The 27,227-nt window shown below is 38.3% G+C and overlaps 1 protein-coding gene across 2 annotated transcripts in view; it reads left to right on the top strand.

Annotated features, from left to right (window-relative positions):
* The window catches only part of LOC150087230 (kinesin-like protein KIF21A), a 779,086-nt gene that overhangs the window by 252,195 nt on the left and 499,664 nt on the right, over nucleotides 1–27,227 (top strand). For both annotated transcript variants that reach the window (XM_090371900.1, XM_090371899.1), the window contains exon 10: nucleotides 9,333–9,528. In XM_090371900.1, the coding sequence (XP_090228026.1) occupies nucleotides 9,333–9,528 (196 nt within the window). The remainder of the gene's footprint in view (nucleotides 1–9,332; nucleotides 9,529–27,227) is intronic.

Here is a 27,227-nt window from a genome sequence, read left to right as displayed (position 1 = left end):
AGTGAATGGTAGGTACCTTGATGCTATTGCAGCTGACAACCCAGTTCTGAATTAATTTCAGAATATGAGCATGCCAAGTGGTCTATGCACAGTAAACCAACTTCATTTGGTTTGGGTTGTCGGCTGTTATACCATTGGGGTACCTACCAATTCACTTATGATGGGCTAAATAGCCCAGAAATGGCTGTCTCTGGGTGGTGTCCACTGAGAATAAGTAACAATATAGTGGAGCCCCAACATCCGATGGTAATTCATTCCACAAAACCTATTGTATGTTGAAAATTTCATTCCACAAAACCTATTGTATGTTGAAAATATTGTAAGTTGAAACCAATATACATTGATTTCCTGTAATTCGTTCGCCAACAACACAAAATAGTTATTTCTTACAAGTTAAAAATTAGTGATAAAAATAGTCATAAAACATCTTAAAATAAAAAGACAAACAATAAATTAGCATTTACTTTCGATTTGAAGTACAGAGTTGATGAAATCAATGGTGGGATAGTGGTGGTGGGACTCTCTATCAAGCTTCAGGTGTCTTTTGTTGCTACTGGTAAAGAAACTGTCCAAATTGGACTGTTTTTCATGACATTTTTGTAGCCCTCTGAAGTAAGAAATGACTTTGTCCTCCATTTTGCACATCATGAGTTCAGTGTTTTCAATGTCGGGGTGTTTTTTACCACTTCTCTTAAATAATCCCAACAATGTTGTTGTTATTATTTGGTTTTTAGGAGCATTAGCAACTAAGGCCATATTGCTCCTGGGATATGTGGTGGTCATTCCCTGACCTTTCCACATCCTCCATATTTGATGGTGACAGGCTCAAACCCCAGTCTAATCAAGAAGCGTGTACTACGCACTGCTGCTCCTGCCCACCTGGCTACAGAGGTGCCCGTTCCCAACAAGAAATTACCATCTTCAGCTGACACTTTTTGGTGTCTTCCTCTTCCTCTCTGGTGTTACTCTGTAATTTTCTTCAACTGTTGTAGCTCCTCTGTTAGCTCAAGGCCATGAGCATCAATAAGGTCCTCCACATCTTCTTTGCTAACCTCCAGACTCATTGATTTACTGAGAGTGACAACCAATGGACCTTCAAATCCATTGCTATGGATAATTAAAGGCCAGATATTTTTAAAGGCTGAATTTAAGCACCTGGTGGAAACACCATTGTAAGAACTTACAATCAGCCTCACACAATCCAGCACGTTGAATTTCGACCTCCAAAAATCTTTGAGGGTGACAGTATTTTCACCAGAGGTCAGTGCAAAGTAACTCATGGATATTTTCGTGGTGTAGGTTTTCTTGAAGTTTGCAATCGCTTGTTGGTCCATTGGTTGAAGAAGAGTGGTGTTGGGTGGCAAAAATTTGACTTGAACAAAGTCAAATTGTGCCTCAAGAGATTGAAAAGGATGGGATCATAGCCTGGCACATTATCCACCAAGAGCAGTGCCTTCACACAAAGCTTATTTTTCTCAAGATAACTCTTTGCTGAAGGACAGAAAACCTCAAGCTCCCATTCGTTGAAGACATATCCCGTAACCCAGGCCTTCTTGTTACTGCGTCAAAATGCCCCCATGCCTTTGTTGACCTTTTGTTGTTTAAATACTCTGGGGGTATTAGAGTGATACACAAGCAAAGGCTTCAGCATAAAATCCAAGAGGCATTGGCACCCAACGGAAGAGTGAGCCTATCTTTCATAGTCTTATTCCCAAGTAAACTAGCCTCCTCCTCCTCCTCCTCCTCGATGTATGTTCTCCTGGGCATTCACTTCCAGAAGAGGCCAGTTTCTTCAATGTTAAAAAAAAACCTGGTAGGTAAGATAATCCTAATGATCAAGAAACTCTTGGAATTCAATTTTAAAGGTCTCAGCTGCTTTTTTATCAGTACTGAATGCTTCCCCATACCTTTCAACACTTTTGACATTCACCCTTTTTTTGAAGCTCTCAAACCAACCTCTGCTGGCTTTAAAGTCCTCAAAGTGCATAGCACTGCAACTGGTTGATGGAGCTTTAAGTTTCAGATCATCATAGATCTGAAATAATTGTACAAGTGATGGTGTGTGCGTGTCATGCACTGAACAATGACATTGTTGAACAATAAAAAAGATTCTAATTGGTTGAGAACAATCGTATGAATGTTTCGTGCAGCACACATCTGAATTTCCATCCATGTATCGTTCCAGCTATATCGGAAAGCTATCAGTACCTGCATATATCATCGGTCCGTAAAATAAACGATCGTGTGGAAGGCATATTGGTTCCTGAGAATATCAGATGTCGATGTCATTGTAAATAGAGGCCCCGCTGTAGTCTTCTCTACTGGGTGAGCATTACTTATTTGATCTATAATGAGACAAGCAACTAGTTGTGAAGGAAGTCACAATAAGAGGTGGTATGTAATGATGCCACTGCACAACTTCAGTTGGTTTACTGGGTATAAAAATGATGCATAATGCACTAACTTATATGACAGTAAACTCTTCCTGTAGTCTTCTTTTTAGCCCTTAATTCTACCTGTACCAACCTGGTTAGCTATTGTGATAGAGTTGCTTATGAGCTGGATGTAGAAAATAATTTTGACATTGATTATTTGGATTTCAGCAAAGCAGTTGACTCAGCACCTTATGCAAGTTTGCTGTATAAACTGGAACATGTTGAAATTCCAGGAAAAATCCTATCCTTAGGTTGATCATGGGATGGTTGCAGGACTTGAGGTAGAGAATTGTGATTAATGGTTATTCTTCAGTTGGGCTGACATACGAAGCAGGGGTTCCCCAAGGATCAGTACTGTGGATGTGTTTTTGTAAGGGGTGGCTTCTAGAACGTGCGTTGTCTCCGCTTCGTATCTCTGTGAAGGGCATTACCACTGTAAGAAGGCCAGAAATGTGAGTAGTATAGGTTTGTGTGTGTTATGTTCTGGCCACTTGGCTACCCAGAAGCATCAATCTCCTGGACAGATGATTCTGAGTACTCATCCACACCATGGGAAGGTGGGCTAGTCCCAATGGAGCACATATTGTCTTGCTGGGCCAGATTTCTCTGGGGGGGGGGGTTCCCTGTGGTAAAAAAAAAAAAAAAAAAAAAAGCTGTCTGGTGACAGGCCAAGTCCCAGGTGCTGGAACAGAGTGAGAGTAAAAAAAAAATAATAATAATATTAAAAAAAATAATAAAAATAAATGAATAAAAAATTAAGTTAAATAAAATACTGTTGTTTCTAATTTTCTTAAATGACACCGAGGAATTGATAGATGATGTCGAAATTTGCAGGTAGTGTAAAGAATCAGAGTAACCAATAATCAGCATAAAGCAGATTTTCAGATGACTTAGTTTGTTGACTTGTACCTAATAATAATAAAAAAAAAAAAAAAAAAAAAAAACCGAATGAAAATTCCTGTGATCACGACAAATGGTCAAAGCGTTGTCAGCTTCAGGAAGGAAAATCATTTTGTAATTTTTTTCGTTAAATTCTTCTGATTAATTTTCTTATTTTTAATTGTGTTAAATTGAGTTTTTGTGTTAAATTGAGTTCTAGTGTTAAATTGATTTTTAATTATTTTTTAAACTATTTGTTACTCTAATGTAAGTTTTTCGATTTTTCCGTTTTAATTTCTGGAGAGTATCATACGGAAGTGTTCTACATGCTATATTGCAGTAAAAAAATCTCTTATTATTTTACAAGAATTGTATTCATAGTATATGCAGTGTATTTTCCAAAATATTCTGATGCAAAAGGTTGCATACTTATTGGTGGTGGTAGTAGTAGTAGTGGCTCATGATGCAAGAAAGCAAGTGTAGGAGCTTATGCAGCATCAGCCAAAAAAAAAAAAAAAAAAAATCACACCATTCCCTCCAAATGCCTGTCCAGTTCCTCCTTAAATTTATTCAACCTATCAACCTCTACAACGACAGATGGAAGTCTGTTCCAGCAATTAACCACCCGCTGGCTAAAGGCAAATTTCCGCACATCTATTCTACATCTGTCCTTTCTTAATTTGAACTTATGTCCCCGTAGGTTGGTAATCTGAACAAGTGGAAGGATCCCATCAGAATTCAGCGTGCTCAACCCATTCAAGGCCTTATAGACCTCAATCAGATCACCGCGCAGGTGCCTAGTCTCCAGCCACTGCAATTTGCAGAACTTAAGCCTCTCTTGGTAAGAGAATCCCTTCATTCCCCTCACCAATCGTGTTGCTCTTCTCTGTACACGCTCAAGCAAATCTACATCCTTCCTAAAACGAGGCCTCCAGACCTGTACGCAGTACTCAAGGCGTGGCCTGACCATTGCCTTATACAGAGGGACAATCACCTCCTTTTCCCTGCTAGCAAAATTCCTATATATCATTGACAAAACCCCATGACCCGCCCTAGCAGCCTGTCTGCACTGCTCAGAAAACTTCATATCTGACTGCACAATTACTCCCAGGTCTTTTTCATTTTCTACCACCTTAAGTGTAGTACCACACAGTTGGTACGTTTCTCTGGGGTTACTTCTACCCATATGCAGTACTTTGCATTTGTCAAGGTTGAACTTCAGTTGCCACTTCTTAGCCCATCTGCCCAAATTATCTAGATCCTGTTGCAGTAGCACACTGCCATTAGTGTCATTAACAACCCTGCCAACCTTTGTGTCATCTGCAAACTTCGACATTAAGCCTGATATACCTTCATCAATATCATTGATAAATACACAAAACAACAGTGGACCCAACACCGAACCCTGTGGGACTCCACTAATAACATTAGTCCACGAAGAGCAGCACCCATTGATTACCACCCTCTGTCTTCTCCCACTTAACCATCCTTTTATCCATTGTAGCAACTTACCCTTAATACCATTCTGCTCCAATTTGTACAGTAGTCTTCCATGCGCAACAGTGTCAAAAGCTTTCCTGAAATCCAAGTATATGATATCAAAATTATTTTTTGCATCCAGTTCCTTTGTGACCACATCATAATAACCAATCAAATTTGTCAGACAAGACTTTCCCTTAACAAACCCATGCTGTGTTTGAATTATTGCTGATATTCATAGTATATGCAGTGTATTTTCCAAAATATTCTGATGCAAAAGGTTGCATACTTATTGGTGTCCACATGTAAAGCACATATCAGTTCACACAAACTGAAAGACAAAAATAACCGATTGAGTGAAATACCTTTGTCAGTTCACCTTATAATGATTTGCTTTGTTGGTAATATTACAAAGAACTATTTAACAAGGTAATTGAAAATTATTTAAAAATGGGATATAGAATGTTATTCAATCTACATTACTCACACTCTTTCCTTGATTTTTTTTTTTTTTACCCCCACACCAAATGGGGGTTATGTTGGGGAAGGGCATGGGACAGATTCTACCAAGACAGATTAAAAAAAAGAAAGATACTGTAGTAGTAGTAGTAGTGGCATGTGATGCAAGAGAGCAAGTGTATGAGCTTATGCAGCATCAGCCAAAAAAAAACACACACACCATTCCCTCAAAATGCCTGTCCAGTTCCTCCTTAAATTTATTCCACAACGACAGATGGAAGTTTGTTCCAGCAATTAACCAGTGGGTGGTTTGTTCCACCCACTGGCTAAAGGCAAATTTCCACACATCTATTCTACATCTGTCTTTTCTAAATTTGAATTTATGCCCCTTTAGGTTTATAATCTGAACAAGTGGAAGGATCCCATCAGAATCCAGCATGCTCAACGCATTCAGTGTAATCACCGTGCAGGTGCCTAGTCTCCAGCCACTGCAATTTGCAGAACTTAAGCCTCTCTTGGTAAGAGGATCCCTTCATTCCCCTCACCAATCTTGTTGCCCTTCTCTGTACACGCTCAAGCAAGTCTACATCCTTCCTAAAATGAGGCCTCCTTGAGTACGCAGTACTCAAGGCATGGCCTGCCCATTGCCTTATACAGAGGGACAATCACCTCCTTTTCCCTTCTAGCAAAATTCCTATATATCATTGACAAAACCCCATGACCTACCCTGGTAGCCTGTCTGCATTGCTCAGAAAACTTCATATCTGACTGCACAATTACTCCCAGGTCTTTTTCATTTTCTACCACCTTAAGTGTAGTACCACACAGTTGGTACATTTTTCTGGGGTTCCTTCTACCCATATGCAGTACTTTGCATTTGTCAAGGTTAAACTTCAGTTGCCACTTCTTAGCCCATCTGCCCAAATTATCTAGATCCTGTTGCAGTAGCACACTGCGATTGCTGTCATTAACAACCCTGTCAACCTTTGTTTCATCTGCAAACTTCGACATTAAGCCTGATATACTTTCATCAATATCATTGATAAATATACAAAACAACAGTGGACCCAACACCAAACCCTGTGGGACTCAACTAATAACATTAGTCCACGAAGAGCAGCATCCATTGATTACCACCCTCTGTCTTCTCGCACTTAACCATCCTTTTATCCATTGTAGCAACTTACCCTTAATACCATTCTGCTCCAATTTGTACAATAGTCTTCCATGCGCAACAGTGTCAAAAGCTTTCCTGAAATCCAAATATATGATATCAAAATTATTTTTTTGCATCCAGTTCCTTTGTAACCACATCATAATATCCTATCAAATTTGTCAGACAAGACTTTCCCTTAACAAACCCATGCTGTGTCTGAATTATTGCTGCAGTCTTGTCTAGATGATCCTGCAATGCAATGCATCTTTAACCAGTGACTCCATTATTTTACCCGGAACAGAAGTTTAACTAACTGGGCTGTAATTACTCGTGTCACCCTTCTATCCCCATTTGTGAATTGGGGATATATTTGCACATCTCCAGTCCGTGGGGACCTCCCCTGAGTCCAAGGATGCTCTCATAATTATGGCTAAGGGTTTGCTTAGTTGCTTTGCCACCTCCTTTAATATAACTGGATAGATCCCATCCATCCCAGGTGCCTTTCTTATGTTTAACTTCAACAATTTCTCCTCCACTTTGCTCTCTGTTATTACAAAATCATTAAGCACCAAAATCATTAAGAGGTACTGTCCCTCAGTACCTCTTCTTAATGGGGGACCGTTCATCTTGGTTTAGGAATCACTTGCCACAAAAGACAGCTGTTCAAGTGTACATTTTTTTTAAATATATTAACGTACAAAGGGTTTCTGCTTTCTAATTTGCAATTATTTTTAGCTTGTTGTTTATTGCTATTTTACTTCTAACAATGATTAATATTCTATTCTGTGCAGAAGTTAAATATTGTTAATAAATCTGATTTAGTATTATTTCATATTTATTTTACTTTCATTTCTCAGCAAACCTTTGATGCTCTGCGGTAACATTTCAGCAACAAATCCAGATTCAAAGAAGTACCAAGAAATTCAAACAGAATTTTTTTTTTTGAAAAATTGAACAGTGTTATTAGAAGGAATGGGCAAATGAAGCAGATAATTATTATTTTTTTTGTTTTTTTGCTCTTTCTGTATAATTGGGAAGTAGTTAGTGCAGTTATTGTATTTTCAGTTTTGCACAACTCTTTCACAGAGCTTGTTGTTAATTTGTGTGGGCCGTTAGTCATTTAGATGAGCTTATTAACATTCTCCAGGTCACATCTTCATACAAGGGGGATCATGATTTCTTACTTTGCACAGAAGAGGTTTAAAAGTATCATCATTGGTGCAGCTCTCTTAATTTAGTAATATATGAGATTATGCATAACTAGTGGCCAAACTGTGACTTAGCAAACCATTCAGAATCTAACAACAAGTTCATAAACCTATCTGAACCCATGTCAACACATACTCATGCATATAAATACATGGACATTTGCATACCCTCTAACTTTTCTAGTATAATGGAACGTTTACTTTTCTTCTGTATTTCAGTAGTTTGTCAGGTTTTTAAATACAGAGCTACTGAATACAGCAATACCTCACATAGTGTGGCTTCAATCAGTATGGGATTCACTATAGTGCAGTTTATAATCTGCAACTGATTACGTATTCCTCATTTAGTGCTGATTCAGTCAGTGCGGTAGTTCTTCTCTACGCATTGGTTGAAGAAGAAGAAGAGTGGTGTTGGGTGGCAAAAATTTGACTTGAACAAAGTCAAATATGTTTTGATATGTTCTGACCATGAGAGGCAGGGGAGTTTTAGGCAACATTTTCTCAGAAAAGTGTGCCTTATGGTCTGGCAAATACAGTAAATTTCACTCCCTTTTCAGCTACTTGAAATGTACTGTTTGGAGCCTTTCTGAAAAGAAATTAATTTTTTTTTTTATTTCTTTCCTAATCTTTTTTTCTTTTGTCTGTTTTGGATCAGTTATAAAGTCACTAGCAATTTTATGGTGAAGACCAAGTTTCACTATGGATTATATCCACTTCTTTACTAATACACACCATACGACAGAATTATTTGTTTCTTAGGAAAATGATACAGAAGATTGTATGGAGAAAAAGTGATATTAAAAGTATAGTAATATTAAGGAATACCAGATTGCACCATGAATCAGAATCCTTGATATGCTTTGTGGCCAGATAGTAGTTTGTCACTTATTGCTCATTTGCAGAGGTATTCTATATTTTAATACTTTTCATGTCAGTTGGGAACTTTTCAAGCAGGGGGTGAGATATCCAGGCATTGTAATTTTCTGCCCTTAGTTTTTTAATTCTAGAAACAGTTAATTTGGCCTTATAATATATTTACAAATATGAAATATTGATTTCTTATGGCTTGAGTTGTTACTGTAATAATCTTAAGTAACCTCATCCCTGAAATGATTTTCAGCATTTGCTGCTGCTTGCTGGAAGGAAGTGGCCACTGAATTTCATTTAATGTTCACAGTTGAATTTAGGTGTCCATATATCAGCTCTGTAGGATGTAGATTAGGAACATTAAAAAATGCTTGTTTTGCTTAAACCACCACAAGGCCTGTGCACACTAACTTGTGATTTCTTAATAAATGTCATCAGTTATCGCTATTTTTAAATTGGATATATGTTCTTGGTAAGCTATTTAGGTTGGCTGGCTGTGATCCTGGAGTAATTAACGTAGGTGCAAATTCATGCATTGCAAGATGGAGCCTGTACGTTGCCACAAAAAGTGCATGGCTCATTGTTAGTTTTTCTACCTGTAATTGGCTGCAATAAAATGGTTGAAGTTAACTCACATCTGGCTCCAGAGCTGTTAAGTAATAAATAGAAATTTATTATTTATTTAACTTATTCAAATGTTGTTACTGTGCAGTAGAGTTTGTGAAACTGATGAATTGAGTTTTTTAATGAATTTGCATTTTCAGTGCAAATTGCACTGAAAGGCTATTTGTTATTAATAAAATGTTTATTAAATTTTTATTTTAAGTTTTTATTTAATTTTTCTTGTAGCCAAACATTGATGATAGCATGCATAGCACCATCAGACAGAGACTTTATGGAAACTTTAAATACCCTGAAGTATGCTAACAGAGCCAAGAATATAAAAAACAAGGTTGTGGTAAATCAGGATAAATCTAGTCAGACTATATCTGCTCTTCGTCGAGAAATTCAAGCTTTAGAACTTGAACTTATGGAATATAGGCAGGTTGGTTTTGTGTTTATCCACTTGTGTGATATGAGACTTTGTTTTTTTGCTAGTCATGATTTAAGTAAAAGAACTTAAAATTGCTGTTTTACTAGGAGAGTTGTTCAATTAAAGCACATTTAAGGCTTTTGATAAATTTTGGAAGTCATATTTAGCAATTAGATATGTATTATATTGCTTCACTAATTTATATATTCTGTTTCAAAAAATTCTTTTGGCTATTGAAAAGTTCCTTTTAAAGTGTTTTAATTTATTTTCTTCAGTGGACTAAAAACATGAAAATCACATGGTGACAAATGTAGCTGTACAGTGTTTCAGTGATTTCAACACATATCTTTTGAAGCAAGGGTGGAATCAGGTTGGCAGTGTATGGACATGCCTTTTCATGAAGGATGCTTATTTATATTAATGTACCAGCTGCTTGTGTGTCTTACTGAAGTACAGGTGGTTTTAAGTTTTGACATAAAATTCTTCATTTTTTTTTTTAAGACCAAGGAAATTGGCATGGTATTTCTTTGTTCTCAAACCGTCTTGACCACTCTACCAAAGCAGTTTGTCCGTAGCAACTATCACCATATACAGCTAACATTCCGTGGTTCTCCTTGCCTTTCAGCAGTCAATTTGTATTGCTGATTGCCATATGCTGCATCTTAGAGGGATTATCTATTTGAAATCTGTGCCAAAAATTATAAACAACCATAATAAAGAGCAAACTAATTGAATCAAGACTTAGTATGTGTTAGCATATTGTTTCAAACATACATGAGTGTTTTCCCCACTCTGCTGAAAACTGTAACATGTTTTAATTGAACAACTGTATAACATACAAAGGGTACTAGGAAAGTTTTGCAATACAGCTTTGTTTATTTAATTTTTTCAAAGTAATTTCCTCTACATTCCATACACCTCTCCATCCTCCGAAACCAATCTTTAAACCAGTTCTGCCAAGTTTCACTAGGGAGTAAAGCACACTCGTTGTCCCAAGCCCGTAGAAGGTCCTCATCACTGGAAACCCGCCTCCCTTTTAGCTTCATTTTCACATGCGGGAACAGTGCAAAGTCGCAGGGAGCAAGGTCTGGGCTGTAGGGAGGGTGCTCGAGAAGTTTCAGTCCTGTCGTGGTCAAATATTCGGTGCAGGCTTTGGCGCGGTGAGCTGCAGCATTATCGTGATGGAGGTGCCAGGTGTCCATTCTTGACTTTGGCCGCAGGTTCTTCATAGATCCAATGACTTTAGGCAGGCATTGTTCAGTATACCACTTAGCTGTCACTGTCTTCTGCGTGTCCAAAACGACACGTTCCACAATTCCACTCGATTTGAAAAATACAGCTATCATTTTCTTCTTTACAGATCGGGATTTTCTGACAATTACGGGTGTGTCATCATCATCAAAGACCCAAACTTTGTTTTGAGCCTTGGTCGGCAGATCGTAATAGTACAGCCAAATCTCGTCACCTGTCACGATGTTGTTCACATACCGAGATTGTCCCTTATCAAACTTTTTTAACATCTCCCGGCACCAAGTCACACGTCGTGTCATCTGCTCTTCAGTCAGTTGATGCGGCACCCAGAGAGAACAAAGTTTCTTCACGTGCAAATGATCTTGCAGAATCGAACGAATTGCTGGTGCATTTAGGCCCAAAGTATCCTCTATCTGTTGGTAGGTCACTCGCCTGTTTTCGTCAAGCATTTTCCTCACAGCAGTAACGTTTTCCTCCGTAACTGACGTTCGTGGCCTTCCCGGCCTCTCAGAATCCTCCAGAGTGAAATTTCCCCTTTGGAATTCTCTATACCACCTGAATATCGTTGTACAATGTGGACAATCATCATCTAGTGCAAGAGTCATTTCTTCTAAGCACTGGTCTATTGTTAAACCACGCTCGAAATTATACCGCAAAACTGTCCTTATCTCATTTCGTGACCACGATGCCATCGCAAGCACTTTACACTCTCACTACTGATGAATAACTGAGCCCATCGACTTGGCACGGCGGCTACTATGCACGTATGAACATGTCTCAACATGCAGCAACAAGCAGCTTCCTGTGATTCATTGTTGCGTCATATTGCAAAACTTTCTTAGTACCCTTTGTACATGTGTATACACCCTCATGTGTATATTCATGTGTGTATCGTATTTCTTGCCTATCCTTCTCCCCACCCAAGAGTTGTCATTCCTTCATAGAATATACCTATTTTAGTGATATTTGCATACTTCACTGTAGTTGGGCACTGGTGGAACACATTGTTCAGAGATGAATATGTGCAGATGCCTTCAATGAAATAGATACTCTTTATGATTGTATAGCAAAATGGCTGTAAAGTTCATAAACAATCATGTTATGGCAAAATTTATAGGAATTATTAGCACTTGCTACTAAAATGTGTGGTTATTATATACAGTAGACTCTCGATATTCCGGGATAGATGGTAAAAAAAAAATTCTCGGATAATTGATTTCCCGGTTAATCCAAAATCCAGGACTTATTACATAAGTCGATTTTTAACTCGGGAATGACTAATAAAATATCGCTACTATATCTCTGATATGCCAAAATTACAAAACCACATAATATCCTCAGAAGAATGAAGAAAACTAGTTATATATTTTTAATTAGTTCAATTAAAAACTTTATCTGGGGACAGCGCTGAAGCAGCCAGAGTGGCACATAAGAAAAGAAAACATAAAAGGGAAAAAAAAAAAAACGCATATTATTGTATTGTAAAAACTGATACATATTTTGTAGCCTTGGTTGTTATAGTTGATTTCATTGGTGCTGATTGCTTCACTGCTTCTAATATTCTGTCTTTCTCCTTTATTGTGTTCACCATTGCCACTGACAAATCTGAATTCCGTGCGATACTTGTTGATGTTTGGCCATTTTCATACATCCTTATTATTTTAATTTTCTGATCCAACTTGATCGCTTTCATTTTCTTGATAGACTTACTAGCACTGTTGGCACCATGATAACGGTAAAAATTAAATTTTCTGGAAAGAACTTCACAGGGTTAAGGCGAAAACTCACTATTATCACCCCACGCAAACTCACATTTTACTAAAGCACATTTCCAGAGGTCACTGCCATAAAACAAAAACAATTTGCACATTCTGGGTTATTGGGCTTTTCTATTAGTGCAATTCATTATAAACTGTAGTAAACTCAATATTACTGCATTTGAAATAATACCGATAACTGAAGTTCTGTGGGTTTTTATGTTATTGTAGTGAAATGTGTCCCCTTCACTGAAATCTTCAGTCATATATAAAAAAATAAAAATAACGTAATGTAAGTCGGCAACTTACTGTATCGAAAACTGTTCAGCAACTTATGTAAAAAGTATGGTGATATATGAGGGTGATGGTAGATAGCTCTCTGTCTTCTAACTTCTCCACTAATGCCGGTGTCCCCCAAGGTTCAGTTCTTTCCCCCACTCTTTTCCTCTTGTATATCAATGACCTTCTTCCATTGACTGGAAATCCTATCCATAGTTTTGCCGATGATAGCACATTGCATTCAACTTTCCATTTTGAGAAACCTTGTCCTGCTCAATCAGCTTCAACTTCTCAAAAATCTGCTACCAATTCCTTAAATGCCGATCTTCAGGAAATTCTCCAGTGGGGCAAAGACAACTTAGTTGATTTCAACCCTTCTAAAACTCAGTCTTGTCTTATATCTCGCAAAAAGGATTCTTCTGCTCCTATGCTTATCTTTAGTGACACTCCGATTTCTATCCAAAATGATATATCTCTTTTGGGGATTACCTTGACTTCTAATCTCTCTTGTGCATAAGCACATTACAAATATTGCTTCCTCTGCATTAAAAAAACTAGGTTTTCTTTTTCGCTCTCGGCATTACTTTTCTTCCAAACAGCTGTTCACTCTGTATAAATCACAAATCTGCCCTGCCATGGAATATTGTTCCCACATCTGGGGTGGTGCCCCTAAAACCTCTCTCAGGCTTCTTGATTCCATTCTGAAGAGGGCAGTTAGGTTAATTAATGATTCATCTCTAACAGAGTCTGTCCACTCGCTTTCTCATAGACGTACTGTTTCTGCTGCATGCTTCTTCTACAGATACTTCCATGGGCACTGTTCTTCTGAATTGGTTTCTATAATTCCCGCTCTCTCTTTCAAAACAGTCCGAACACGTGCCGCCACCAGCCAACATCCATTTACTGTCCAACTTCAAACCCACAGAACCAACTTTTCATCTTCCTCATTTATTCATTCAACTGCTGTTTTCTGGAACAACCTTCCTTCATACGTATTTCCTGAAAATTACAATCTACAGAAGTTCAAGTCCAATGTCAAGAAATATGTTTTTTCGTCTTCTCAACCTCCAACCCAAGCACGGTACTAAGTACTATAGGTTCTAATACCTCTCGTGTTTGGGGTTCACATAAAAAAAAAAAAAAAATGATAAAAACGAAAAAACTTACCACGCACTACTTGCATGTCTAATACGATGCCTCCTTTCATTTTTTACAATGATGCGTATAGTTTGGTCACCAGCATTATAATGGTTCTTTAGAGATTTAACAGATGTACCGTTTGAATAATTTAAAGTTTTTGTTCAATTGAAAGCACAACTCTTGTGTTTGCCCATAATTTTCATGATTTCTAAACAAAAAAAAAATTCTGACATCCATGACAAATAACAAAACAAAATTTGCCCTTTTGCAGTGCAACGGAACACAATCGAAGAGACTTGGTCAAAAATAACATTTGGTCTTTTTTTTTTTTTTTTTTTTTTTCCCTCTTAGCGGTGGGTGTGAAGACAGTGGGGGTTGCAAGATAATAGGTACACTAATCTCCCAATGACGACTTATAACGCCAGTTCTTCTCACTTATTTAAGACTTGCAAAACATATGTTTATACCTTTTTATTCATTACTTGAATTTTATATAAGATTTTGGGTTGGTTTTTTTAAATTTTTTTATTTGGAGTCTTGAAGTGTCCTGGTTAATTTGATCCTGGTAAATCAAGAGTCTGCTGTGTGTGTGTGTAAAATTACTAAATTAATGCATGTTTACATGCATATATACAGTAAAAGTTATTTATAGTTGACTACCTTGGGACTAGAAATTATAGAATAGAATTGAGTTACTAGCCTTAGTTTTTCCTGAACTCATGAATCTGATTGAGATTGTTTTTTTTATCTTTTTTTCCAAATTATGCAGGGCTAGGCTAGCATTCACTTTCATTTAAAAGAATTGGATGGGGGGTATACCTCAAAGAAATGCAAGGGCTGAACCCTTCCTTACAGTTTTAGATTGCAGGATTAAAATCATTCATAACTGTTTTCTAGGTCAGCTCTAGACCTTATCAAAGAACTGAAATTGATTTCTTCACTTTTTCAAAAGGATAATAAATGTACAAAAGAAATTATTCTCAAGGTCTTAAAACCAGAATAATCTTCATTGTGTTGTTGTATTCATTTTTGCAACTTTAGCCTTTTCAGCAGTATGTGGATTTACATTTTTTTCACGTGTTGGCCATCAAGAGTATAGGTAGGTCTTGCAGTTTGACGGTAATATTTTCGAATAATAAGTTTGAAATGACCTTCAAATGTATTATTTTAAACGAGACAGTAGTGTTTCTCCCACTTTATTATACACATTAGGCGACATGGAACAATATCTGTAGCAGTTCACTTTACTATTTGAGTTGTGTGATTCTAGTATCACAGATAGCATATTCTTCAATGGAAATTGATTCTAGATAGCTTGACAAACCAAAATACGATTGTTTCAATATATTTTTTTTTTTTTGCTGGCTCTTGCTGAAAAAGCTCATTCTAGTAGATTTTTTAATATAATTCATAATGACTCTGATCTGCCCTCGTGGTTAATTTCTGCTTGCACTGTGATCAGTCCTGTGACCATGAGATGCAAGAAGTTAATTCCTGCTTGCATCTCATGGTTGCATTGCCATTCTACATTTTTCACTGGTCACAGCTCATCATTTGTCTTCCCAGAGTACAAGCTTGCAGGGTCAGCACCTTCTTCCCAATGCTAATAGCATCCAGATGATTAAATTCACACTCTACTGGATCCCCTTGTTATTGATTATTACAGTTAGCATTAGTAGAGGCATACAATGCAAGAAAGCAAGCTTATGCAGCATCGACCAAAAAAAAAAAAAAAAAAAAAAAAAAAAAACACCCACCCATTTCATCCCTCCATTCATTCCAAATGCCTGTCCAGCTCAGCCTTAAGTTTATTTAGGATATTAGCTTCCACAACAAAAGATGGAAGCAACCGATCAACTACCTGCTGGCTAAAGGCAAATTTCTGCACATCTATTCTACAACTATCTTTCCTCAGTTTGAAACTATGCCCCCTAAGGTTCTTAGTCTGAGCAAGACGAAGAATTCCATCAGCATTCAGCTTGCTTAACTCATTCAAGGCCTTATACACCTCAATCAGATCACCTCGCAGGTGCTGCAATTTGCAGAACTTAAGCCTTTCTTGGTAAGAGCACCTCTTTGTTCCCCTCACCAATCTTGTTGCCCTTCTTTGTACTCATTCTAGCAACTCTACATTCTTCCTAAAATGAGGCCTGCAGACCTGTACAAAGTACTCTAGGTGTGGCCTGACCATTGCCTTGTATAACGGGATTATTACCTCCCTCTGCCAGCTAGCAAAATTCCTATATATCATTGACAAGACTCCATGATCTTCCCTGGCAGCCCATCTGCACTGCTCAGCAAACTTCATATTTGGCTGCACAATTACCCCCCAGGTCTTTTTCACTTTCCACTTCCCTGAGTGTAGTACCACCCAGTTGGTATGTTTCTATTCGGTTATTGCTACCCATATGCAGTACTTTGTATTTGTCAATGTTAAACTCCAGTTGCCACTTCTCAGCCCATTTTCCCAACTTATCTAGATCCAGTTGGAGCAGCATGCTGTCATTAACAACCCTGCCAACCTTTGTATCATCTGCAAACTTGGACATTAAACCTGATATACCTTCATCAATATCATTGATAAATATACAAAACAACAATGGGCCCAACACCAAACCCTTGGGAACTCCACTAATAACATTTGTCCACGAAGAGCAGTGTCCATTGATTACCACTCAACCATCCCTTTATCCATTGTAGCAGCTTACCCTTAATACCATACCTCTCCAATTTGTACAGCAGTCTTCGTCTTCCATGTGCAACAGTATCAAAAGCTATCTTGAAATCCAAGTATACGATATCACAATTATTTTTGGCATTCAGTTCCTTTGTGGTCACATCATAGTAAGCAATCAAATTGGTCGGACAAGACCTCCCTTTGACAAACCCATGCTGTTTCTTAAATATTACTGCAGTCTTGTCTAGATGATCCTGCAATGCTTCTTTAACCAGTGATTCCATTATTTTCCCCGGAACACAAGTTAAACTAACAGGTTTAACTAACAGGCAAATCTATCACCAATTTACCTTTTGTGAATTGGTGATAGATTTGCACACCTCCAGTCTATGGGGACCCCTGAGTGCAAGGAAGCTCTCTTAATTATGGCTAAGGGTTTGCTTACTTCCTTTGCTGCCTCCTTTAATATAACTGGATAGATCCCGTCCACCAGTTTATTGCAATTGCTGAGATGTAGCTTACCCTGAAAATTATTTGGGCACTCTCACTGTCAATTATAACTTTTATTTTACATTTTGTGAGAATTGACAGGGTAGTAGAATTTGCCTGTTCTTTTCTGTGGTATCCTGACAGGTAAGTTGCTATCATTTAACACTATTGGACTTCCCAACTTGGAGAAGCTCTGGCCTTCCATGTACACATTTATAGCACCCCTCTCCTCATTATGGCATATTCTGCTCCTCCAGTGTCTATTGGTCAGTATGATGATCTTAGTTGATTAATCAACATCACAAAATTGGTAGCCCCTCTGTAGCCAAGTGGGCAAGAGGAGCAGTGCGTAGCACACGCTTCTTGATTAGACCGGGGTTCAAGCCTGTGACCACCAAATACGGAGGATGCAGAAAGGTCAGGGAATGACCACTGCATATCCCCGGAGCAATATGGCCTTATTTGACAATGCTCCTAAAGACCAAATAACAACAAAATTGGCTGACTTTCTAATTTGTGTTAGTGACTTTAACCTTAGTAATTCATTTTGCATCAACATTGCCATTCACTAGTCTAGCGAGCTTCTATTTCTCAGTTATATGGAAGCCATTCCCTACCTACTACAAGTGCAGCTACACTTGATAGAATATTTATAACATCAAATATTTGTGTTTTATTCAATAGCAGATATCTTTGTACATGAGGTGAAGATCCATAGGAAGCACACTTGCCAAAACCTGTGGTGGAGCAGAGGAAACTGTCCTACAGGCCCGAAGCATAGAAAGGAGCAATAGATCTTTGAAATGTGATCAGTTTAGCTTTAAATTTGATATTTGTTGCCCTGTGAAACCGTCCACTGGAAAGATAGGTGACCACAGGGACAAAAATAGCCTGTTTTCATTGAAAAATCTGCCAATTTGCTTTGATTCAGACCACCTTCCTGTGCAAGTTTGATTCACATCTTGTCATTTTTCAACTCCAAGATCTTCTAAGTCTCTGGGCAACACAGTTTTATCACCACTTTCCTTGAACCGAGCCTTTGCTTAGGTCTTGTTCACCCTTCGCTCAGGCCAGTCTGCCTTCAGATCTCTCCCTCTCCCTCTCTCTCTCTCTGATGCCTGGATTTTGCTGGCCTGGCTTACAAAACAAACCATGATAGACATCCAACTTAACTACCATTTTCTGGAATAAGCAGAAAGTGTTTGGGAAGTATCAAAAGTAGCCCTCACAAGACATGCTTTCTTCTTAGCTCACCATTTCCTGTTTTACACTGCCTAGAATGTAGTCCTCACTTATTTTATCAATGCCTGATTGCAAAAAGGAAAAAGAATTATGTTCAAAAACCCCATTCACCTCTGGAGGTCTGGTCAGATCACGTTCCCAGATTTGGTCTTATTCACTTGCAGCCCATGTTCAAGGGCACTCAGTGTTGTGACATGCTCTCTGAAATCTCTGTTTTTGTCTTCAGACTTAAAGTGGCTAATCAATTCCCTTGCAAATTTCTTTGCATTAGGATCAGATGTATCCCCAACTGCTGCCTCAAAATCAGTAGCTTTGGTCGTTCAAGTCAGAGTATTCAAGAAGGATAGGTACTTCACTGAATAGTTTTTCAAATCAATGTACTCTACAAGGATAGTTGCTTAAAGGTGTTCATTTCATCACTGATTGGTCTTTGACTTTCAAGTCAGTGTACTCTGAGGCCATTGGAAATGCCAGCATCTAACTAAGCATATTTCAACGATTATGAAGATGATGCACTTGCAGCAGATGTGTTTATCTTCTGACTTCAATTTACTGATGAGAATACTTCCATGGTATGGAATTCAACTTTCCAGATTATATTTCTATTTATCCAAGACTTATTCAATTTATTAAGACTTTTTCCCAGATTGGACATCACATTGTGATTGCATAAACTAACTGTAATTTCCTCACTAGATACTTTTCATGGCAGGGACTTCAAATTTACATTACATGCACTTGCAGGGCTTCAATGTCTTATAATAGAGTGGGGTATTAATTAGTGGCTGTAAGTCTGTAATTATCTGTACAGTATTGTAAATAGATGGCATGGATGCAGGAAAGTTGGCTGGGAATGCCTAGTACAATATATAAAAAATATACCTATCCTGGTAAACCTTTTCAATCCAAACCTCAGATCTGAAGCCTGCAGACGAATCTTGTTGCTAGCAAATTTAGGAAGATTACTTGAAAGACTACTTGCTCTAAGAATTATAAATCTTTTTGAAAACAGTAACTTAAATTCTCCCTGGCAGTTTGGGTTTAAAAAGGGAAAATCTTGCAAAGATGCCCTTGTGGATCTTGTCTATCACATTGAGCCCTCTCAGGCTAAATATGAATTAGCCATTTTTATTGACTTAGAGGGCACTTTTGACTCGTTGTGGTGAGAAATTGCTCTTGATAGACTCCTCAAGGCCAATTGCACTGACAACTGTTCCACATTATTAGCAGCTACTTTCAAAACTGATATCAGAGTCATCTCAAAACAGCAGTCTGTAACCAGAGAAGTCTCCAGAGGGTGTCCCCATGCTTCTGTCTTGGGACCCTTAATTTGGAATATAGTCCTAGACTGTTACTTCAGAGTTTTGGTACAACATATGCAATAGCATATGCTGACGATTTGACTCCCATCTTTGCTAACAAATCTTGCTCCGATTTTGAGTTCCACGCCGACATGGTTCTATTTGATCTTGCTTGGGCAGCTGCTGATAAGCTGAGTACATCTCCTTCAATGACCAAGATGATGACTTTCAGGGAAAGACCAATTAAATTATGTGACCCATATTAACCATCTAACTTCAAAGATCAAAAAGTATACAAACGCTCTAATCGGAATCAGAAAGACTGAATGGGGGATTAAATAGGAAAACTCTTTCCCTATATTACAAGGCTATTTTTGTCCCTGTGGTCACCTATCTTTCCAGTGGACGGTTTCACAGGGCAACAAATATCAAATTTAAAGCTAAACTGATCACATTTCAAAGATCTATTGCTCCTTTCTATGCTTCGGGCCTGTAGGACAGTTTCCTCTGCTCCACCACAGGTTTTGGCAAGTGTGCTTCCTATGGATCTTCACCTCATGTACAAAGATATCTGCTATTGAATAAAACACAAATCCCCACTGAAATTCTTGGCATAATCTGTAATTTAGATGCAGATGTCAAGCAAGAGAAACTCAGGATATGAGAAAACTTGATAAACATCTGCCAAACCAGGTGGGATAACAGCAACACCGAACATAACACAAAACTTTATACCAGATGTTATCTTTGCCACCAGAAGGGATGTTATGAGATGATTCAGCCCTAGTCTTTACTCTTCATTCTTGATCACTGGTCACGGTTCCCTGAATTCAAAATTTATTTCCATTCGGCCTTGTCAAATCGCATCTTTGTTCTTGCGGGTCCGAGGGAACTTGGACTCGCATGATTCATCATTGCTCCAACTATAATGACTAAAGATCAACAATAAAATCTTATTATAATTTTTCTGAAGGAAATGAAGCTATTCTTGTGAAAAATGAAGAATCCTCTCAAGCATTCCGAAGATTTGCACTAGACGTATTTACAAAAGGAAAACATGTTGGCCAGTACAGTGCCTGCTTCTTTTCCAATTGTCGGACCTTTTGCAAACATGCCTATGGCTTCTACAAATATCTTAAAATTCCGACCAGTATTTTATGATTAACATTAGTAGAGGCATATGATACAAGAAAGCAAGCTTATGCAGCATCAGCCAAAAAAAAAAAAAAACCCTTCCACTTCACCCCCTCCGTTTGTTCAAACTACCTGTCCAGCTGAGCCTTAAATTTATTTAGGCTATCAACTTCCACAACAAAGGATGGAAGCCTGTTCCACCAACCAACTATCTGCTGGCTAAAGTCAAATTTCCGCACATCTATCCTACATCTGTCTTTCCTCAATTTGAATTTATGCCCTCTCAGGTGATTATTCTGAGCAAGAGGGAGTATCCCATCAGCATTGAGCATGCTCAAACCATTCAAGCCTTTGTACACCTCAATCAGATCACCTCACAGGTGCCTACTCTCCAGACACTGTAATTTGCAAAATTTGTGCATTTCTTTCTAAGAGAAACCCTTTGTTCCATTCACTAATCTTGTTTCTCTTCTCTGCACACTCTCCAGCAGCTCTACATCATTCCTAAAATGAGGCCTCCAGACCTATATATGGTACTCAAGGTGTGGCCTGACCATTGCCTTATTCAAGGGGATAATCACCTCCTTATCCCTGCTAGAAAAATTCATGTATATCATTGACAAGACACCATGAGCTACTCTTGCAGACAGTCTGCACTGCTGAGAAAGCTTCGTATCTGCCTGCATAATTACCCCCAAGTCCCTTTTCATTCTCTACCACTGTCAGTGCAGTATCAGGCAGTTGATACATTACTCTGGGGTTGCTGCTTCTCATATGCTGTACTTTACATTTGTCAATGTTAAACTTCAGTTGCCACCTCTCAGTCCATGTGTGGTACAGGATATCTGTGGTAAAGGCAAATCTTTGGTTTGGTCTGGGGTATATGGGATCTATCCAGTTATAATAAAGGAAGCAGGAAAGGAAGTAAGCAAACCCTTATCTGTAATAATGAGAGCATATGCAGTACTGTTACCCATATGTAGTACTTTACATTTGTCAATATTAAACTTCATTTGCCACCTCTCAGCCCATCTGCTCAACCTTTCCAGATCCTGTTGCAGCAGCATAGCGTCAGTAGCATCCTTAACAACCCTGCCAACCTTTGTATCTTCTGCGAACTTGGACATTAAGCTTGGTATACCATCATCAATATTATTTATAAATACAGAAAACAACAATGGACCCAATACTGAACCCTGAGGGACTCCACTAATAACATTAGTCCACGATGGGCAGTGTCCATTAATTACCACTTTGTCTTCTGCCACTCAACCATCCCTTTATCCATAGCAACAATTTGCCACCAATGCCACACTGCTCCAATTTGTGCAGCAGTCTTCCATGTGCAACAGTATCAAAAGCCTTTCTAAGATCCAAATATATAATATCATAGTTATTCCCTGCATCCAATTCTTTTGTGACTACATCACAGTATCCAATCAAATTGTTCAGGCAAGACCTTCCCTTAACAAAACCATGCTGTGTCTGAGCTATAACTTAATTCTTGTCAAGATGATCCTGCAGTGCTTCTTTAACCAGTGCTTCCATTAATTTTCCTGGAACAGAAGTTAAACTCACAGGTCTATAATTACTTGTGTCAGCCTTTGATCCTCCTTTGTGAATTGGGGTTACATTTGCACATCTCCAGTCTGTGGGTTACCTCCCCTGAGTCCAAAGAAGCTCTCATAATTATGGCTAACGGATTGCTTACTTCCTTTGCTACCTCCTTTAATATAACTGGATAGATCCCATCCACCCCAGGTGCCTTTCTTGTATTTATCTTCAACAATTTGTCCACTACTTTACTCTCAATTATTATAAGATCATCTAGCTCACTGCCAGTGTTTACTTCATCTATGGCATTCCCCTTCCTGAATAACTCCTCATGTGAATGTAGATGCAAAATATTGATTTAGTTTGTTAGCTACCTGAGCAGAATCATGAACAGTTGAACCATCGATATCAAGTGGACCAATCTGATTCACCCCCTTCATTCTAGACTTTACATAAGTAAAGAACTCTTTGCTGTTTTTCTTTACATCCCTTGCCAAAGATTTCTCGTAATCTGTCTTTGCCTGGCTAACCTCCTTTGTAACTTGGGTAAAGACCAGCTTATATCTATCATAGGCTTCTGTGTAACATGTTAATTTATATGTATCCCATGCATTTTTCTTCTCTGCCATATGTCTCATTAGTTCATCTGACATCCATTTAGGCCTGAACCTCGAACAATATTACTTAGTTGGTATGTAAAGCCTAGTAGCTTCCAAGATAAGTTCTTTAAATGCTTCCCATTTTGAGTTTGCTGTTGGTAACATCATCAGTTGGTCCCACTGTATAGAATTTAAATACTGTCTCAGTCCATTGTAGTCGCCTTTACAAAAGCAATAACCCTTCCCTTAACCCCTAATGGTAGTTACCTCTTTGAGTAAATCCCACTTCAGCACACTGTGATCACTGCCACCTAGTGGTTCCTGTATCTGCAGATTCTTAATGCATGAAGAATCAGTACTGATAATCAAATCAAGTTCCCGAACATGCTGATTTAGAAAACAATCATCCAATAAATCCACAAAAGCCTTGCTAGTGTGTGAGTGACCAACCCACAAATTCCAGTCAATATCTAGGAAATTAAAATCCCCCATTATAAGATTCTCTGATTTACTGGCCAACTCTATTTCCCTGTACAGTTTCTTATTATACTCATCAGAGTCATTAGGCCTATAGCACACTCCTACTCTCAATTTTGATTTCCCAATGCTTATGTGACACCAAACTCACTTGACACTGCACTGTCCAGCGATGTCGACTGGCTTTACTTCCTTGGATTTTATGTGTTTCTTAACTAATAGCATAACCCCTCCTCCCTGCCTGTCCTGTCTATCCCTCTGTAGACGTGCTCCCCAAATTCCATTTCTGCCTTACTTATATCTGTGTGACACCATCTCTGATATCCCAACAATATCTGCCTTTTGATGCTTTGAGCAATACCTCAAATTCATCAAATTTATTTACCAAACTCCTAGCATTGGTGTACACGCAAGTATGCATGCACCTGTTATTTTTCTTAGCTACCCTAACACAACCCATGTGTTTACTTGTACCCCAATGACTACTAGCAGTCTCTGAAATATCCTGCATCTTATTTTCCAGGTTGCTGCTCATTCCAATAGAAGCAGTGCAAGAATCACTTTCACTTCTGCCAGTGGCTACTGTTAATCTATTAGTCCTTGTATCCCCCCCCCAATCTAGCAGTTTTCCGGCCCACCTAACACTGCCTCGATAGCATCAGCAAACATTCTTGCACCCTTTCTATTTAAGTGTATCCCATTCCTGTAGAAGCAGTCTCTCCTGTTATCAAGCACATACTAGGCTGAAAAAAATTCTACCCCTTGAGCCTTGCACAGTCTTTCCAGGGCCGAATTGATCGACAGGACTCTCATCATATACTCCTTCCTATCGTGTCTGGGCAGAATTGCAGACACTTTCAAATTCAACCCTAATTCACGGCTTTTGTTCAACAGTGACCTGTACTTGTTAAGTAATTCCGCCAGTCTCCTACTCTTAATATCATTAGTGCCAACGTGTACAACTACAGCAAACCCCCGCTATTCGTGGTATCTGTATTCGCAGTTTCGCGTATTCGCGGTTGCTGATTTAATATAAAATGAAACCTAAAAAAATGTGAATTTTAAAGCGCCGTGAACATTTTCCGCCATAAAAAAAAAGATGGGTGTGGCCAAAATTATCTTTCCCCGGTCAAAACAGCGCTCGGTGGGTGGGGGAGAGGGGTGACAAAATCGAGGCGTGGATGTTTCTCGCTAATCCTTGTTCAGTATGTGTTATGCACTTGTCATGGAAGGTTTCATTTTTTGCTTTTAATTTATATGCTTATAAATTTAATAAATTTATCAATTTATAAATTGATATGCTTACAGAAGTGATAAATCTACTGTTTTGCAGTGTAAAATAGACTCTTTCAAGTGTGTTAACGGAAGAAAGTGACTTCATTGTGGACAAGTTCTTTCTAACCCGTACAAAAATATGGCTACGAATAACAAGGGAAATGTGAAAAGATCAAAGGTGATGACATTCGCGAATAAAATTGAGTTATTAGATAAAATTTCTAATCATGAAAGTGTCTCCTCAGTGGCAAAACATTATAAAATCAATAAGTCAACGTGAAGAAAAATCCGCTATGTGTCCGTGAAAACACGCTAATTGCTTCCAAAATTTGCTCTGTAACTCGCGATGGAAAAGCTTTAAATCTGTGGATAGAAGACCAAACTCAAAATAAAATTCCGTTAAGTTCACTCATCCTTCGTGAAAAGGCAAAACTCCTTTATCAACACTTTAGCGAAACTGGTGATAGCACTGGATGTATAAGTTTTTTAGCTATAGCAAAGGTGCTGGATTGAAAGATTTGTTTGAAATTTCTAATAAATATTACATTTAATATTAAATTGTTTCTTATTTTCATTTCAATGCCATATGCTTGCATTTCACTATGTACTGTCTATGTACATAGTCATATTACGAAGGTACATATAATACATAAATACATAGACACAATTTTAGACTAGTTTTTCTTATATATTTCATACTTTGGAACGGAACCCCTTTATTACTATGGGAGCCATAACTCAGTATTCGCGTTTTCGGCATTCGTGGCATTTCTCAGGAACGTAACCCCCGCAAATAGCGGGGGTTTACTGTATATCACCTTTTGTGCTCTTAAAAAATGATATCCGCTCTACAACGTCATCAACCTTTGCCCCTGGCAGACATGCCCTGGTCCTGTTCCACCTATCCTTTTTACAAAGCATGTTTCCTGTTTCCCTGACAATAGAGTCACCAACAACTACTAGTTCCTGTGGGACCAGCGCATTCTGCTTTGGGGGCTGCCGCTGTGTTGCGTGATGCCCAAGTGCAAGCTCTGGCGTTGGTGTGGGAAGCTGAGAGCTTGATGGGCCCCTCACTTTTAATCCTTCGAGGGCATCCACCCTGTCCTTCAAGCTCTCATATAGGCCCATAACAACGCTGAGTTGTCGCCTGATTTCCTTACACTCCTTGCATCGTGCACATACAAAGCCATCCCCCATGGCAGTATCATGTCCTGTACCTGATTGCTCCACAAACATCAAGCAAATAGTGCATTTTAAAAGGCTGTGATTCAGAGGGCAACTGCCACCCTCAATTCTCCCCTGAGCCACAGCACTTCCATTAGCTTGAGCCTTTTGCTTTGCTGCTCTGGTCTGAGTTATGATTTCTATTCATTTGTTTCTATTCATTTGTTAACTGCTGCACTATGTGCAACAGTTAACATGATTATGTTAACTGTTGCACATAGTTCTTGCAAGTGTAGAAACATACCTATGCTGAAATGCAGAATTCTCATTGATTTGGAAGTGTATCCTAAACTTCAAGCCATGGAAGAAAATTAACACTGATAATTGATTTGGGCCCTTGGATTCTACTGAAACTACTACTTACAAATTCTTCATATCTATCACTGCCATTAAAATTGTAAAATAGACCTACTTACCTGACAGGACATACCTAGATATAGAATATTGCTAGATATTTTTCTTTTCCCAGAACAACTGATTTCAATGTGGCCTGGGTTAGGTTAATCAGTTACGTCAGCCCAGGTAAATCAACTGATTTACTTTACTGCCTGCACTTACCTTGTGATATATTTTCTTGCTTTTTCTTTCCATGGATGGGAGATTTTATTTTCTGTTTTTCCAAAGCCCCTTAAGGGGGCAGAAATTGTAGCTTCAAGAGGTAAACTCTTTTGCTGGTACCCAGGATTTGGATTTCCTGTGGTACAGGATTGCTGGCACTCTGTTTCACCATGTGAGTGTGGATTTATTATTATTTTTTTTCTTTTTATTTATTTATTTATTTATTTTTCTTATCCTGTTCATATTTTAATTTATTTTATTTTACCTATTTGGTCAGAATGTGTATATGTCTGCAGTTCTCTCCAGACACGATAAGAGGGATTATATGTTGAAAGCCTTGTGGATTAACTCAAGGGAACCTACAAGGCTATAGGGGAAAATTTTTTTTTTATCAGCATGGCCTGCCCAAAATTTAAAACAAATACACCAACCATTTAACTATAATGGTTTAATACTGAAAACTATAAAATGTACCAAACGATACTACACTGTAAAATAATATATGCAAAAAACTGATTTACAAAATAAAATATATGATAAAAATTTTAAAATATAATAAAATATTTAAAATACAATAAAATTAAAAGAGATAAAACATTGACTGAAGCTTTCGGGGGCTTCCGCCTCCTTCCTCAACAACAATGTTTAAGCAACACATCCTTAAGTAACAGGCTCACAGCATGGCCTGCATTGTAGGTAGAAGGAATCTGTTTTGTAGAGATGGTATTCATTTGAACAAAGGTGGCACAAGGAT

The sequence above is a fragment of the Mastigoproctus giganteus genome, chromosome 4 (genome assembly GCF_048544385.1).
Source record: "Mastigoproctus giganteus isolate SK-2022 chromosome 4, ASM4854438v1, whole genome shotgun sequence".
In the NCBI taxonomy this organism is placed as follows: Eukaryota; Metazoa; Arthropoda; class Arachnida; order Uropygi; family Thelyphonidae; genus Mastigoproctus; species Mastigoproctus giganteus.
Note: the sequence above shows the minus strand (reverse complement) of the source record. Positions and strands in the feature narration are given on the sequence as shown.